Source organism: Cygnus atratus, chromosome Z, assembly GCF_013377495.2.
Source record: "Cygnus atratus isolate AKBS03 ecotype Queensland, Australia chromosome Z, CAtr_DNAZoo_HiC_assembly, whole genome shotgun sequence".
NCBI lineage: Eukaryota > Metazoa > Chordata > Aves > Anseriformes > Anatidae > Cygnus > Cygnus atratus.
The window spans coordinates 39,096,137-39,113,547 of NC_066396.1; the positions used below are offsets into that span (position 1 = coordinate 39,096,137).

The window sequence follows — 17,411 nt, forward strand, 5'->3', positions numbered from 1 at the left end:
TCCCATTGGCTCTCCGCGCGGCTGGCCCCGCCCCCGCCCACCGCCCCCTCAGTGGTGCAGCCGCTCGGCGGGGCGACGGCGGCGCCGCTCCCTTAGGCCGCGACGGCACCGGAGCAGGGGCTGCTGACAGACGGACAGACGGACGGACGGACAGACAGACCGACGGTTGAGCCAGCCGCCGAGCCGTTACTCAGCACAACCGACGACTCCCCCCCCCCCCCCCCTCCTCCTCCCGGCGGCGGTTGGGGGCCGCCGGACGGGGGCTGAGGGCCCGCCGCAGGTAGGCGAGGGATGCCGGGGTGTCGGGGTGAGGCGGGGCGGGGCAGGGGGGGCTCGGCGCTGCCCGGCAGGTGCGGCCGCCGCGGTTTCCCCCCCCCGCCCCCTTCCCCCCCGCTCCGCCCCGCCGCCCGTCCGCGGGGCGCCGGCGGGCACCGGCTTCTCTGCGGGGCTGTGTGCGGGAGCCGTTGTAGCAGGGCAGCGCCGTGGCGTTATGTAACCCGCCCTCATCCCGCGGTGGGGTCCGCCTGCGGTCTGCGGAGCCGCCGTTTCTCCTGCCGGCGAGCAGGAATGGCTGGGTCGTGCAGGCAGCGCCTCCCGTGTCCCGCTTCTCTTTCCGAGCCTGCCGCTGGGTTTTGAGGCGCACAGAGCGACCGGCAGCAGCAGCAGGTCTCTGCGCTGCCATCCCTACAAGCCTGTCTTCCTGAGCCTGTGAGAATGCTAAAACTTTTTGGTTTTCATCTTTTCTTTCTTCAAAGCCAGACTATTCCAAAGTGAAGTGTTGGTCTTGTCAGGCTGCTCCATTTTTATGTAGGTTGTAATGCCCCTTGAGAAGTATATGAAAGCTTAAAGCATTACTTCCCTGTATTTTTTTTATTTTTATTTTTACTATTATTGAATAGACGTCCTGTGTGTTCTTTTCTGGACCCACCATGTGTACTTTCTTAATAATTCTATTAGTTTAATCGTTTTATATCGTACTTACTTGGACACTTACTTATTTTACACTAAATACTTTGTTCCTTCAGCAGATAAGCTAGTAGTCATGCCCTTCTGTCCCATGAATACAATGCGGATGTTGAAACAAATAGTAAAGTTTCAGTAGCGGTTTGAACTCAAGATCTCATTGCGTTGTGTTCAGTGAACGTGTGAGGGGAAACTACATTAAAATTTCTTATTTCAGCAATGTGGAATGAAAAATTATTATTTAAAAAAACAAAACACCACAATATGAATATCTTGCCTGTTAGACAGTTAGAGCAACACTAAGATTTACAAACTGGCAACAGTATTTACGAGTTTGACTTTGTTCTTTTGAATAGTTCTTATGAAATAGGTAATTTAATTTAAATACATGATTGGAATAATTTATATTTAATGTAAATACAAGATTTCTCGATAAGTGTTTGCAAGGGTTGGGCTTTCAAGGCTAAGCTTGTAGTGAAGTACTTAGAGATGTGAATAATAGAAGTCACTCTGTTGTTATGATTTGCAGAGGGAGGAGGACAGGCATAATTGCTTATATGAAAGAACTACGTTTGTGTTATCCTAGGAATCACAATATAAATGGAAGTATTTGAGGTGTTCTTTCACGTTAGATGAATTTTCCCCCGTCTTCTGTCAGCCTTAATCATAAGGTTAATTGCTGAAGAATGGATTAAAACTACTGCCTGTAGGCAGTTTTAAATTTGCCATTTTGTATGTTACATTTTATTCATGAGAGAGTTAGATAAATTTGATAAAACAATTTCTTTCTTTTAAATGCTGTCTCGTGAAGGGTGCTTGATGCCACTTGGGTCTCCTTCGTTTCTCTGTCTTTCTTGGAGCAATAGTAAAAGTTAATGCATTACACTTTTTTTTTTTACCAGAGTTTTTTTTTCCTACTTATGTAAAGCAAAACAAAATTCTGTACAGTTCTAAAGGATATATACATTTCTCATACTATATTCTTTTTGTTGTTAGTAATCTTATAAGGGACTGCATTTGAAGAACAGCACTGACATCCTTATTACTGAAATAACAAACAGAAGGTGAAATTGTTATGTTGTTAGGATGTGTTGATCTTTGCTTTGGAGATTCTACTGTAATAAGGACAGAGTTTTACATCATACAAGCTCAAAAGGTGTTAGATTATAACCTAGCTATTCACTACGTATCTTAGAACCCCATTAAAATTACTCATCTGTACTTGTGGAAGTGTGTGCTTGAGGTAATTCGTGGTGGGCGTTGTTTTTGCCCCAGTTTTAGTAACAGTGCAGATAAAGCATACGTCATGCCTGTTTGTTATTAGACCGATTTTTAATCGGTATCAACTATGATACTTTGTTCACATTCCATAAATTTTATTTTACACTTAAAATAGACATTTTAGACTTAATTATTTGTCTATTAATAAGGCTCTTGATCTTCAAGTGGGAAATATGAACTGCTTTTGCCAAGGCTCAGCAATGCTAATTGAAGATTAACTTCTGACTTCTTAAAATTTTATCTTAATTTCTGGTTGGGTAAGTCACTAGGAAATCATTATGTGTTTTCCCAGCCTTTCAATTAAAAAAAAAAAAAGAAAGAAAGAAACCCCCAAACTTTAAGCTTAATCCCTTCGCTGAAGTGTCTGAGCAGTATACCTTTTGAGGAAACACAGTGTCTGTTTTAATTGAAGTAAAATTATGACATCTTGTGCATAACTACTAGGCTGAAATGCTGATTCAGTTGAACTTTTAAACAGTGATATCAGAATTACACTATGCACCCTGGGGACTCTCTCACATCCTGGTTCCATTCCAGATCCGGAGGTTAAGAACACACTCATGTGAATACAATGAATGACAAACCAGTTCCAGTATAATGAAAACGTTGTTTGCATTTAGCTGTAGGTATCCTCCTGAGGAAGTTCAGTAGGTGTTTTGTGACAGATTTGTTCAGTTAGTGATGCTAGGGATCTCCTGTTTTTTTTCAGGTCTTCGAAGTGGAGAAAACAGCAAGTATTTCTTTTAAAGAAAAGGTTGTTGCTAGCCATGACTTGGGTGGAAAATAACTTGGGAATAAGAATCTCTAGTTTCAATAAAGATAGTTCCCACTGGATTAAATGGATGTTACGTAAAGTCTACACTGCTGTCTAGTACAGGAGAGAAGTAATACTTAAGCCATATTGTTCAGTATAAGTCATTTGCCATGTGTGGCAACAGCTCATTTTTAGCACATTTAAGCTATCTTGGGGCACAGTACCACCTCAGCTTATTAACTGCAGTTACTGCAGTAATGTGAATTCCACAGGCCAGCTTCCAGTCTCTTGAAATGACTATGACAAATAGCAAATATTTTCTGAGTGAAATCATATTTGTAGTGTTGCTGGGCTGTTTATAGTTATAAATAATGTAAACGCCTGTTTTAATTCTTTCTGACAAGTCAGTTGGGAAGCTAGTAAGAAATTTTGTATCTATTATTTTATGCTAGAATAGAATGCAGTCAGCTATTCATAGAATCCTTTAGGTTGGAAAAGACCTCCAAGATCAACTGTCCTGGGCACAAGAGGCCCTTTTTTTTTTTTTTCTTCACTTAAGTAATTGTATTATCTAGCTTTGGCCTTCAGCTTCTCTGAAAATATGGGAAAATTTACTCAATTAACAGTTTTTGATAGAAGTGTAATTAAATACTGGATCATGGATGGTACTTGAAAAAAAAATCCTTTTGAGGTATTACAGCAGTTTCTCAAGGCTGTGAACATGAACTTTCTTATTAGAGGTGAAAAAAGTGTCTCCTTTGGTGCTTACAGCTGTAAGAGACATAAAGCAGGAAAAAACTTTGGGGCTGCTCTTTCGCATAAGACAGTCTAAGCCTTTTGAGAATCCCTGGACCTCTTCAGTAGATCTCTTCCACTTGTCCTGTCTTGCAGATTGAAATTAATGTCCAGATAATCTCACTTGAAAGGGAACAGATGAGCTATTACAAGTTTGAGTGACTACTTTTGCAGATTGCATAAATACATGAGGCTGTTGTTTCTTTAACTGGCAAGTCATTTACTCAGGATTTGTTACTTGAGAGAGAATCTACCTTTTTATGGGAGGCAGTGGCCCCTTTCTGCTGTCTCCTCTAAATTGGTAGTGTTGGTCACCCATGTCTAAATCTCTGATTTCTGTTTTGCAGAAAACTAGAGACTCGGAATCAAAACAATTGACCATACCAATTCTGGCAAATAAACTTTTTCATGCCTTACAAAGGGCAGTAGCATTCCAAGAATGGTCGTGTTGCATATTAGACTGTATTGCTGTGCTTGTTTACTACTCTAAAAGTATATTTTACGTGGCATTTACGCAGCAGTATACAGTCAAAATATACTAAAAGGAATAGACCATTCACACATGCAAAATAAGGCTAATTGCTCAGTAATCTGTATCAAAAAGTTCTTACAGTAGTGCTCTATGAAGCTTTTCAAAAGAGAAACATGCAGGCATGAAGACTATGCTTGTATAGAAGTCAGAGAACAAACTTTGAAATGTGATTTCAATATTGCCAGATACTGTAGTTAGTAGAAAGATTTTATTTTATTTTTGGTTTCCACAAGTATTTTTGAAACTGTATAGGAATGTGGACATCAGAAGCTAACTTTTGTTGTTGTTCCTGTTTTTATGTTTGGATGTAGCAGTTGAAACTGGTACATGAAACTGTAAGAGTGTTCCTGTTTGCATGACCTAGTAGGAACTGAACATGAGACATGTGGTAGAGTTGGGATGGAAAAGTTTTTTTTTTTTTTTTTTTTTTTTTTTTTTTTTTTTTAAGTTCAGATGAAACATCAGATACCTTCACACCAGGAAAGTAAATACTTATCGTAGGTGTGCTGGTGTCCAGCATGGTTGTTGGCAGATTACATCACCCCTCTTACCTCTGAGGAAAAAGTACTGTCACAACCAAGGATTCTTTTCCTCTTCCTTCTCCCTTTTGTAAATTCAGTGCTTGTTTTTCAGGGCAGCTGTGTCTTTAACTACCTTGCTTCAGGTCTGTGTGTTTACTTTTTTGTTCTTTTTCAACCTCCCTCCCCTCCCTACTCAGTTAATCAGTGCTTTAAATTGTTAGTATAGGCTATATAGATTTGCCAAGTATCCGTGTTAGAGCATTTGGTTTGGAATGTTTTTGCTAAAGCATAGAATAAAAGCAGTTGTATCATTCAGATGGATAATATAATCCCAATTCCTATGTACAAAAAGGGAAAACTTAGCCAGTAATTTCTTTGAACGGCTTGGAAACGTTGGAAACATTGCAAGCCTGCAGAGGTAGGTTGGATTTTAGTGGACTGAAAGTCTGAGTGCTTACTATGCAGGTAGAAGCATCTAATTTAGCCTTCTAAAGTTTTGGCCTTCACACACCTTTTCTACTGCTGATACCACCTGCAGGAGCCCATAACTCATCATGACAGTGTATTCTCAGCATTTGGACAATGTGGTAGCAATTCTTGTCTATAGAGACCTGCATGGTCTTAGTATCCTGCAAACACTGCAACATATTTTAATTGCTCTTTCTCACATATATTTGTCAAGGGGATGAATTCTTCTGTTATTGCCTGAAGGTGAGGGACTTCATTTCCTCAAAAGAAACTCTAAAACTCATGCATGTTCTTGCCCTGGGTAGTCATATTTTAGCTTTAATATCTGGCTGGGGTTTAGAGTTACCATTCTTCTTTAACAATATGCTCATTCTAAAGTAGCTAACATTATCAAATAAGCTATTGTGTAGAAATTTGCTTACATATTTAAATCTTTGCTGTGTTTAAATGTTTCCACTAAAATTACGTGTTATTTTCATGAGAGGTTAAGTTTACATTTTCCATGATTTTTTTTCTTTTTATACAGAATTATAACTAGAAACTGATACAATTCTCTCTTCCTGTTTCAGACTAGAAGATGAATAATCTTTCCTTTAGTGAATTGTGTTGCCTCTTCTGTTGTCCGCCATGCCCAGGGAAAATCGCTTCCAAACTGGCATTCTTACCTCCTGATCCCACGTACACACTGATGTGTGATGAAAGTGGTAGTCGCTGGACTTTGCATCTCTCAGAGCGAGCAGACTGGCAATATTCTTCAAGAGAAAAAGATGCCATTGAGTGTTTCATGACTAGAACAAGTAAGGGTAACAGGATTGCCTGTATGTTTGTGCGTTGCTCACCTAACGCCAAGTATACTTTGCTCTTCTCGCATGGAAATGCTGTTGACTTAGGTCAGATGAGCAGCTTTTACATAGGACTGGGTTCACGGATTAATTGCAACATATTTTCATATGATTATTCTGGATATGGTGCAAGTTCTGGGAAGCCAACGGAGAAGAATCTGTATGCTGACATTGATGCTGCTTGGGTGGCTCTTAGGACAAGGTAAGACATTAGTTGCCATGTTTATTTTCTAGCACTCTTTCTAAATGGTTGTACTTAATCTGCCTTGGTAGTTTAAACAGAAACGCTGTATTGTATAATTAATGGATTTATACCAAAGCTGATTGGTGGCATCTTATACCAAAGTCATTGCCAGTATTGAGCAGGATTGGTATATGGTGCTGATATACTACAGAGTGTGAAATGGGGTGAAATTTAAAAAGATATCATTCAGTCTTACTTGAATAATTAGAAGATAGCATTTATTATTGTAGCTTGGGATCTTCTTAGCTGGAAATCTCAGAAGAGAAATAAAACTTATAATAATCTTCCCAGTAACAGAGCCACTGGTATGACATGGGTGATAGAAGACTCAAATTTCTTTTTCTGATACTTAAAGGTCTTTATGGTGTTCAGACCCCATTTGTTTCAGAATTCAGACTAGCAGCTACAGCTTTTCCAAAAGATATAAAGCTACCCTAGCAAGATATGATGTCTGAGAGAGTTTGTAATTGATCTGCATAAATACTTGATAGTGGGAACAAAAAAAACAGGAAGTTGATCAGTGCTGTTAGCTCAAATAAATTCAAGAAAAAAAAACTGAGCTGGAAGGATGTTGTTTCCAAGGTTTCTGTGTTTTAAGCCTCTGGTTTTAGGGAGGTAACGTAGTAAGACAAAATACTGTGGATGTATTCTCTGATTACAGTTAGGAGTCCCAGGTATCAAGTAAGTGCAGCACTGAGTGTCTGCTGCTTAAATTTGAGAGCATTTTCTAACCATGGTTTGTTCAGTTTAATGCAAAACTCTTACTGTGTTATGAGTACCCAAGTGACAAAAATATATTTGAAAATACTTTGTAATGTTCACCAAAAAGAATCCCATTATATTGTGTATTTAGCACCAGAGAGCTGTGGAAAAACTGAATTCAATATAGTGCAGCCTGTTATAGTTCAATCATCACAGTCTGACTGTACTGTTTAATAATAAAATATCAGGAATATAACTTAGGCAAGTGTAGATTCTGTAAATCCTGTGAATTGGTAGTTGTCGTGGTGAATTTAAAGCTCAATTTAATAATAATTGTTTCCCTATTATTTTGGAGGATTTTATCCCTTTTCAGAGTTCTAAGTAGTTATTTTCTCTTTCATTCCTTTATGGAAGGTAATTTTAATGTAATTCTTCCTGTTAAAGAAGTGTATTTCATTCATAGATTAAAGTAGAAGGAACAGTTACCATAAACCTCATACAAACAGATAGGATGGCTATTCAGCCTTGTATTCTAAAACATCTGTATTGTTATCATATTAGTTTTTGGCATTTCTTTTTGTTACAGGGGAATGTTGAGACTTAACTAGACATCTGTTTGGTAAGCCAAGAGCTGCAACAGGTGCTCTGGTGACTGTTCTGTAGTTGATGGGTGATCTGGAAGATAGCCACTTGATGAAATACCCAGTAGCTATGACCAAAATATAATGTGGTCTGTGGACAATGTTGAAGACGGTCTGAATTGTTCAAGCGTATCGGAAAAATGGAGACCTAGATGATGAAATTTAATCATTGGCTTTGACAGTTTCTAGGGTCTTTTTTTTTTCTAATTGGTAATGATTGTCTCCATCTCCATTCTCAGCCCTTTGTCCCCTAACAATTTCTGCATGAAAACTGAAGAGGAAATGTGATAGCAAGATGAATTCTCCCCTCCATCCTTAACCCATAGTATATCTTCTTTAATCAAATAAGATTAAGGTTCATAATAATATCCCATCTGAATACATCCTTTGCTGAACAGCCATTGAGGGGGTATATGTCTCTAAATACATATTCTATTTGCTTTTCCATCTTCTATTTGGGAATGACCTCACCTCAAGCTTATTTGCTGCCTGTGTTGTTTTTTTTTCTATGTCTAAACTTCTTGTACTAACCCCCCTGTAGAAATATGTAGGGTGTTTAAAGCTTGGATTGGTCTGCCTAATTTCCATTCATTTAAAAACTGGTTGGTATTACTAGTTTCCACTGTGCTGCTTTCAGCAACTTTCCAACTGGCAGTCCTGGTCTTCCTTTTGTATTTGAATGGAGCAGGACAAAGTTCAGCACACGACTCTGGACATACGGTCTCATAGAGGATGGTTACCTTTCCATGGTGTTCTCTTAAGCCCTGAGATGGTACTCAGCTGCACTAAAATACTTGATGAATATCTGGACCAGAGACCTTTGAGCATTTGCTGCAGCATTGATTCACTTTTCTAGTGTAGCCAGTTTTGTCAGCGTTGCACTGGCACCGTCTTTAATGTTTTATAAAGTTCGTGTTCTTTAAAAACAAATTACTCTATGGATTGTTTATAGGATAGATGTAAGTATAGCTGTAATTCCTTTGAAGTTCATGTTGATAGGAAGAGAGGGGAAGGGATCCTGGACTTACAAACAGTGTCTCACAGATCATGTGGTGTGACAAAAAAGGGAATGAAGAATTTGTGTCTGCTGGAGGTTGATCACAGCCAGCCACAGCTCCCTCCATTATCTTTTGTGAGAATGGGGTCACAGAACCCAGCATTAAAAGGTGTTTCTGGTCTTATTGAAATGTGCACATGGCTGTCATTTCTACAGTTAACGCAGGTGCTTGTGGTAGAGACATGTTAGTGTTAAGTTATATTTTGGACGAACAATCCTGATTGTCCTTCCTGTAAATTGGCACAACTTTCCTGTGGTGGTTGGACTTAAGCTGGAAATAGTCTGTGAAGTAATATTCAGGGTGATACTAAGATTACTACAAAATCGTTTTCTTAAAAGTGGTTGCTGTAAGGGAATGTGAACATTATCATTCTTGTAGGTGAATACAGAGAGCTATTTTGGCAGCATATCTGAAGAGGGAAACAGCAGATGCAGATTCTGAATTGTCCTTATTCCTTACCTGCTTTCAGTATTTTAATAGGACTCAGTAGCTATACCTGTGAATGCTGACTGTGGAAGATGGCAAGGTGATTCATTGGCATCATGTTTGGGAAAGATGCATGCTGTTACATATTCATGTACATGGCACTGTGTAAAAGCTGCAAGTGAGGACATTCTTTTTCTGACTGTCATAGCTACAAAGTGTTGAAATTCCAGTAGTCATTCTGGGATACGCCTATTTTCTGCTGCCCTGGACTCTGAAGGCCTTTGATGACACCCTAGGAAGGGTGGAAAGGTTTAACAAGCCTCAGGCAAATGCAGGGCAAGTGGCGCTCATTCAGAAATCCGAGGAGTTGCCAGAGTAGTCTCATGACCAGATTTAACTTTGAGAAGCCAAGCAGCCTTGCCATTGTTGCTTACCATGGGCTGCACAATATTGGAAAAACTGAAGGATCTCACTGTCAGGCTGATGTGTCAAAGTGGCAGAACATCTACAGTATGAACCTAATTTGAGTCTGCGTTGATGTTGGCTGAAAAGTGTTCTTTTGAGAGTTCACAGATGACATTTTTCATTCAAAAGTAACTTTCTTTTATGCTAGGAGATGGGGTATTGCTTTCTGGTGCCTAAACTTCCAGTATTTGGAGAGAGATTGAATTTTTATTTAAACTGGTAGGGAAAAGTTGCCTCAATTTATTGTGGAAAGAAATCTTGCCAATAAAACAAATGTACCAGCAGCACTGTAAGGTTTAAGAAAGTCCAAACCATCATGGAAGAGGCAAAGGATGTGTGGCTTGTTGATTACTACATGCATGGTTAATGGATGTGCCCCTCGTAAAACATTCCTTCTTCCTTTCTGACAGCGTTGCATGTTGTATACACAGAAGGGTGCATCTGCGTTGAGGAAGAACTATAAGCAACATTCCAGGCCATGAATGAAATTCATGCGATAGTTAAAGGTGTGGAAGACATTTGTCCTTCACGTTCTACAATTTGCAGCTGTAATTCCATGTGTTATATGAATGATGACAAAAGGTTCTGAAATGTGCATTTAAAACTCCCTCAGGATGTTCCTCTTTATTCCCTGTGCCCCAAGCACTGCTGTTAGTTGGTTAAATGTGTGTTGCAATAGCTTCACAACAGTAGCTTCTTTAGAGCATCTATTGCACCTCTTTAGTAGTATGAATCTGAGAGATACTATCGAAGATGTACCCTTTTAAGGTAGATTGTAGTGACACCTTATTTTATAATGTAAAGGGAGCAAGTCTTCTAGATCAACAGACATAGTTTGAGGTAGTAAGACAAACTGCTTTCTGTCTCCATCAGATGTATCAAAGGCAAAATGGCAGGCACTCTAAGGGCCCACAAACCATACTATGGTAATTTCAGCTGGGTTTGGATTGTTAAAGGTAACTAAAGTCTTCATAACAAAAACAAAACAAAACAAACACACACACACCACCAAAAAAAAATCACTACAGCCAGACATGCCTTTTGCAGTTCACATGTAATGGTAATATTTATATTCAATAAAAAGGAAAATAATAAGTGAAAGATGGTTTGTTGCTAAGGCAGGTGTAGAAAAGGTCTATTTACAGAGACAAAAATGTAAAGGAAATGGAAAAGGAGTTTCTGCTACAGCACATTGTGAAGGTGGTCACAAAGGAGGAAGAGGAATATTTGTGTGCAGTTTAGTACAAGAGAAGAACACTAGTTCTTCTTTCCCTGCCAGAAGGTGAAAAAAAAAGATCAGGAGGGAGTGTTCAGAGTTGCCTCCATCACAAGACCCCATCAATATCTGATCAGCATATGTAGGCTCCCAGGAGAGATCACAAGCTTTATCAGTGGCCCTGTTTTAGCTTGGGTGCTTATACTTGGGAGTGATGTGATGGTACAGTTATGGTGGTGTTTTGGCTTGCTCTTCCCTCTACCCCTCCTGTGTCAGATCACTTCCTGTCTGACCCTAAAGACAGTTGGCACAAAGGAGCCAAAAAGTAGCTGCCTTCTACTCACAGAAGGGATTGTTTCCTAAACCAGCTGGTAAAGCCCAGCGGGCACACCACGTGGATGAAGACACAAATAGGAAAATGGTACTGTCCTCTTTGGCAGTATCTTAGTTTAGTAGTGACGTTAACCTGTACTTTTAATGTGGTGATTGCACAGAAGTTTGAGTATGTAGACTCTGTGTGAATGCTAGCAAACTTTTGTCAGCAGAGGTATGTTTACTTTTACATTTTACATTAACTTGAAGAGCAGTGAAGAGCATGTTTTCTATGCAGGTAACCCTTAGGTGCGTAAACATAAAGAAAGGATGAATCAGATGTTGAAAGGAGTTGAAATCTTAGTTACTGTGGGAAAGAGAAGAATGTTGTATACAGCCTTTAAACTGCTGAAAATGTCTAAATATTATGCCAGATTCAGTCCAGAGTAGATTGTCCGTGAGGAATACTGCTTTCTCTGAGAATGTGCATCTGTGCACAGCTACTTTCAGGTTTTTGTTCCAAGGACCATTCAGGTGATCATGGCTGAAAATCCCCATGTTACTGCCAACAGTAAAACACTGAAGGTCTGACTATTCTGGCAGAATTTTTCTAAGATTACCTGAACAGTCAGTAGTGCTACTGATTTGAGTCACTATTAATCTGATCAATATAATAATCTTCCAAAGATGCCAACAGCTTTCACAGCATGTCTTCGAGCTCTTGGCACCTGAACATGTGTTAACAGCACACAGCCCTATCACTTTGCCCTTCCTAAGCATGGACAGTAATTGTAAGGCACTGTTTAAGAGAGAAGTATTACTGTCACTTTTTGTTGATCTGACACTTCCTGATTTGGGAAACCAGGCAAAACTTTCAATTCATAATCCATAGTAATAATAGAGTTATTGAATTAGGAATAGTTAAATTATTAATCAAAAATTAGTTGCCTGGCCTCTGAAGTTTAGGATTTGGTCAATCAATAATTTTCTCTGAAATGTCTTGGAATTTACTTGCTACAGGACTGCCAAAGGGAGAAGTAGATTAATTCTGTGAATAAAGAATTTGCCAGCAGCTTTCTTTTCTGAGAATTCTTCAATTTTAGGCTGGAAAGTGATACTTCTGAGAGTAGCTGAGGGGTGCTTGGACTCTCCCTTTTTCCTCAACTTTTCAGAAGCCTTTGCAAGGTGGTACAAGGGGAAGCTGAAGACACGGATACTACTGACACTGTTCTTTGGATCCCAAGGTGTTTGTTTTTTTTCCCCAAGCCAGAATATTCAAAAGTCTGACAGCTTTGAACCACCTCTATCATGATAGGTTTCACTGGCTTTGTTTCCAGATTGTGAAACAAACAGTTTCTGAGGGATGCTGTGAAGGCAGTCTGACTGGCTGTGGTGGAGAAAGCATTTATTGTATTTACATTAAAGTAAACCTATTCATGGATTTGATTACTTCTTGTAGCTACTATTAGGATCTATATGCTTCAGCCTAAGGTTAGGTAAAAATGAAGAATAAAGACATTAGAGAATATATGCTCCAAAATGTACTTTTACGTTCTGCTTTAAAATTCTGTGCAGTGGTCTGCATGCTCTAAAATTTGATACTTCAGGGAAATGTGTGATCACTTGCAGGGTTTTTTGAGAACTGTTGTCACAATGTGCTGCACAAACTCAATGTCACACTAACGATGCAATGCGTGATTGCATTCATACTAATGATGTATTTGAGTTCAGATTGTATAAACTGAAATACACTATGAAATACTGTGTTTTCAGAATGCACAAATGTGATGAATTAGAGCTGTTGTAACAGTTCTCAGGTGTATCAGAAGAGATAAAGAAATAGTGAGAGCTGCATCATGTTTAGGTTTCAAAGCATTAATTCATTGTTTTGTAGCGTGTGTTGGAATTTTGAGAAAGTTTTCGTTAATCAATGTTTGAATTTTTTGTGTGCTCCAAGAACTGTTTTGAACAGATGGTTTGCTGTTAATGTCAGGCTAATGATTGAGTCTTAGTGTTTTAGAACTCTTAATCATTAGCAGTGTTCCCTAGGAAGAGTTCCTAGAGTAATCAGCAAATTAAGTAGTCATGGTATAGATGGAGTCTATGGATGTTTGTGATGATACTTTTACAAGTTTTATATTTCGTTCTTGCAGAACACTAATTATTCTTTTATTTATTTAAATTTTAAGTTGTGAGTAGAGAGGCTTTTAGCCTTAACTTAGAAAGCTTGTGGAGTGCCTAATGAGTTTTGGGGTGCTAATGATTTTTACGTTGTTGCTTAGATGTAATTAGTACTTGCAGAAGTACTTGAAGTACTTGCAGAATTTTTTTTCTTGGTAATTTGAATATTTTGGTACATGTGAGAAACATCCTTTTTCTCTAATATTCTTGGGTTTGAGACTTTTAGACCTTTTTTAATGTAGTACTGTATAGTTACTATACAGATGTCCATATTTATAAAATATTGGAAATTTTTTCATTACTTCAATTTTTCTGTCTTTTCTGGGTGTATGCAAAGAAACCAGTTTGAGAATTCTGTAGGTATGTGTCTTCTCATCTGATACAGCTCTCCCGGCTTTGGCAGAAAAGATGCATACATTTATTGTAGAAGAGGTGATGGTTGCACCTTCCTTAACTTTAACTGAAAACAACTGGTTGTCAGTCCTCTTAGGAATTTTGTGAGTTGGCAGATATAAACTTACTGTATGCTATTCCATAATGTTGTTAGTCTAGTGTAAATCAGCTGAACAGGCTTCTGATAATATGTGAGAACAATGTTTGATTATTTTATATTTTTTTGAATGCAGTTCACTATCTCTTTCTATCTAAATTACACCATTTCCTAAGTAAATTTAAACAAAGGTGTCTAGATAGACACACTTCTCCGGTCTGAATCTGTACTAAAAGGACTTTGCTCATATGTATCAATGTATCAGTAGTTCATTTCTGCCTTGAGTGCTGTCCTTGCCAGCACAACCATCTGCTTATAGACCTTTCCAGTACCATGGTTTTACTTGGCAATCAAACCATCTTTGTATCCTAGTGTAGAAAAATGTTTTAGTTCTGACTTAAGTGGGTGCTAACTAGATGTTGTACAACTCTTTGGTCAACCTCAGTTACAGAAGAAATAAAGGTTTTCATCTTACTAGGAGGGGAGGCTGACTTCAACTTTGTAGTGCTTGTTGAATTGTATTAATTGTGAGTTAGCTTAGGTATTTCCTCTGGCTAACCTGCCTGTCAAACTGATGAGAAAAGTATCTCAGCTGTTACAGAGAATGTGTAATATTTTGGCCAGTGTCTGTATGGGCATGTATTTCCCATGAAATTGCTGAGTACTCTTACTAGCTTGCAGTTTTTAGCAGATATCAGAACAGTAAGGCCAAACACATTTTTGCAGGTTTGACGGTCATCTACTTGAAGATACAGAGCAAATATGGCTGTAATCAGTTTTCTGTTGTAGCTTGACTGGAGCTAGCAGTAAAGATACTCAGCTAGCACACAAGTTGCAACTGTATTCACAAGTCTTTATTTAAAAAAACCAAAAACATCTTTCAGCATCATTCAGTCCTAAGGCAAAAAATGTGCTTTAAATGCAAAGTAAGTCTTCCTTTTAAAGTCAGAAATGTTCGAAAATGTATTTGCTTGTTCTTGTACCAGCCTTGTTTCATCCTTTCTAGGAAACTTTAATGTACAGCGATGGTTTGTTTGCTTATTTGTGTAATTGTTTTTGGCTATTTCATTCTATATGCCATTTTTGTTAATACTTTTGGTCTTTTAGGTATGGAATCCGCCCTGAAAATGTGATTATATATGGCCAAAGTATAGGAACAGTACCATCTGTGGATCTTGCTGCTAGGTATGAAAGTGCTGCTGTAATTCTTCATTCTCCACTGACCTCAGGAATGCGAGTAGCTTTTCCTGATACAAAGAAGACATATTGCTTTGATGCATTCCCAAAGTAAGTCGTGGGATTTTTTTTTTCTGCATGCATTTTTTTCTATTACAGAAGTTTTTTACTGGGGCAACAGGTATTATGACATTCTCAGAATTTTCTTTCAAAGGCTTAAAAAAAAAATCAATAATCAGAGTGAATAACAACAATGAGAAATGTTTGATTTGAAGGTGTTTCCAGAACTTCGTATGTCTTCTAGGTTTTTCTCATCTCCAATCATTGCAGTGGGTATCTGTAAAAGAAGTGATTAGTTTTTCTGTGTATGTAACCCCTAATAGCGCTAATACTAACAAGCAGTTCTCTTCCAGTGAGTTGTTAATCTGACTCTAAAGTCTTTTGCATGTGTTTCACTAAGTAGTAAAGACAGGAATAAATCAGTAGACCTTAACTGAAGAAAATTCCTGTCATTTATTTCAGAACTGTGCCACTAGTGGACCATCATGGACTGGTACACTTGGCTCAAAGAATACCTTGAATTTTGAACATCTAACTTGAGAATTTTCCCCACATATTTAAACATCAGAAGCCAAAATTCTATCTGTTCTGGCAAGCATACTTTTTATTGAAAAACTCTGAAGTAGTATTTTCATCAGTTCAATAACTACCTTTATTGATGTTAAAAATCAACGAATACCACTTTTAGATGGATTGCTCTGTTGTTCAATCCTAATAGTTTTCACAAGTATTTTTCCTTTCTGTGTAGTTTTACGTGTGCTAATGTAAATGTTCCAGGGTGTTGATAAGTTTTAATTTTCTGATAATCTAAACAGCTTTAAAATTAAATAGTCAAAACTACAATGTGTAATTAAAAAGTGAATATGAGTCTCTGCTCCTTGAAGAAGATTTAATAAAACTGATTATGTTCATAGATACAATCTTTTTCTTACAGCATTGACAAAATTTCTAAAATAACATCTCCTGTGTTAATTATCCATGGGACTGAAGATGAAGTAATTGACTTTTCACATGGCCTAGCATTATTTGAACGTTGCCAGAGACCTGTAGAACCACTGTGGGTAGAAGGAGCGGGCCATAACGATGTGGAACTCTATGGACAGTACCTTGAAAGATTAAAACAGTTTGTATCACAGGAACTGGTGAACTTGTAATTTTCTTTGTATATTTACATGCTTTTTAATTTCACTGCAGAACTGCACGCCTTGATACATACATAACATAAAACCTGAAGGTTGTGTTTTCAAATCGTGTTGGTTGCCTTCATTAAATGTACAGGTAATGATTTGTCAACATAATTAATGAAGGTTTTAATGCCAGTATTATAAACTGGAATTACACGATCATGCAGTCAAGCTTGGCAGTTCATACTACTTTGTGTGAGGTTTTTCTTTTTAGATGTCCAAAAAAATCACAAGGAGTACTGTATGAAATTTTAATTATATAAAATCAAGTGCTGTAAAAGTGTTGCCAAATGCTTTAGCATATAAAAAATAAGTTTATAAATATTTTTTAAACATCTCAAAATGTACTGTGACTTATTCTGTTGCACAGGTGTAAATTAAAAACCAGACTTCTAAGCAGTTGTCCTGTAAAAATGCAATAGCCATGAAATTTGAGCAATTACTCATGTATGTAATAAGAACAAACAGTCACTGGAAAGAACCTGTGCCCTGTTATAGAGGGAGGGGATCAAAATAGATCTCTTTGCATATATTTCATATCTTTTGTGGTTAGTTAAACTTTAGTTGTTCTGTTTTCTTTGTGTGCTTTTTTTTAACCTGAAAAGGACAAATTTGCCCATGCATCTTCTCAGCAGTCCTAATCTTGCCAACATAATATCATAAGTTACCATTGTAACAACATAAATATCATTCACGTGATTGCTACTGAGGCCACTAAGTACTACTTTGAAACCATTAAGGCTTTTAGAACCTAGAAAGCTTTGTGGGCAATGTAGTTTTAAACATTGATTGGTTAGAGATGCAATATTTCAATAGAAAGAACCTGGAAGTTTATCCAACTTTTTAATAAACAATTTGCAAGTTTGCAATAGTCCGTTCAGACTTACTTTTGGATGTTTAGTGTAAAGTTATTGTTTTCTTTGAGTATTGTATGGAAATCTTACTAATTGCTCCTGGACAGGATGGGAGGTGGGACAAAAAGAGAATGTTGACATTTTTCTATTAATTCATAGTAAAATAAACTTTGTAAGTTGCCTTTCCCTTGAATGCATTTTGCTTGAATAAAACTATGAAAAAATAATGCCATGTAGCGTATTTGT

General features: G+C 37.9%; 1 protein-coding gene across 2 annotated transcripts; it reads left to right on the top strand.

The window, feature by feature from the left end:
• The first annotated feature begins 39 nt into the window (after nucleotides 1–39).
• On the top strand, nucleotides 40–17,133 carry ABHD17B (abhydrolase domain containing 17B, depalmitoylase). 2 transcript variants are annotated; one of them, XM_035558575.2, is made up of 4 exons: nucleotides 40–280; nucleotides 5,884–6,358; nucleotides 14,999–15,178; nucleotides 16,062–17,133. In XM_035558575.2, the coding sequence occupies exons 2-4, from the start codon at nucleotides 5,892–5,894 to the stop codon at nucleotides 16,279–16,281; spliced, it is 867 nt and encodes a 288-aa protein (XP_035414468.1). In that variant the 5' UTR covers nucleotides 40–280; nucleotides 5,884–5,891; the 3' UTR covers nucleotides 16,282–17,133. The 2 variants fall into 2 exon arrangements, with proteins under 2 accessions (XP_035414468.1, XP_035414469.1); XM_035558576.2 differs by lacking the exon at nucleotides 40–280 and adding an exon at nucleotides 415–708.
• Nucleotides 17,134–17,411: the final 278 nt, after the last annotated feature.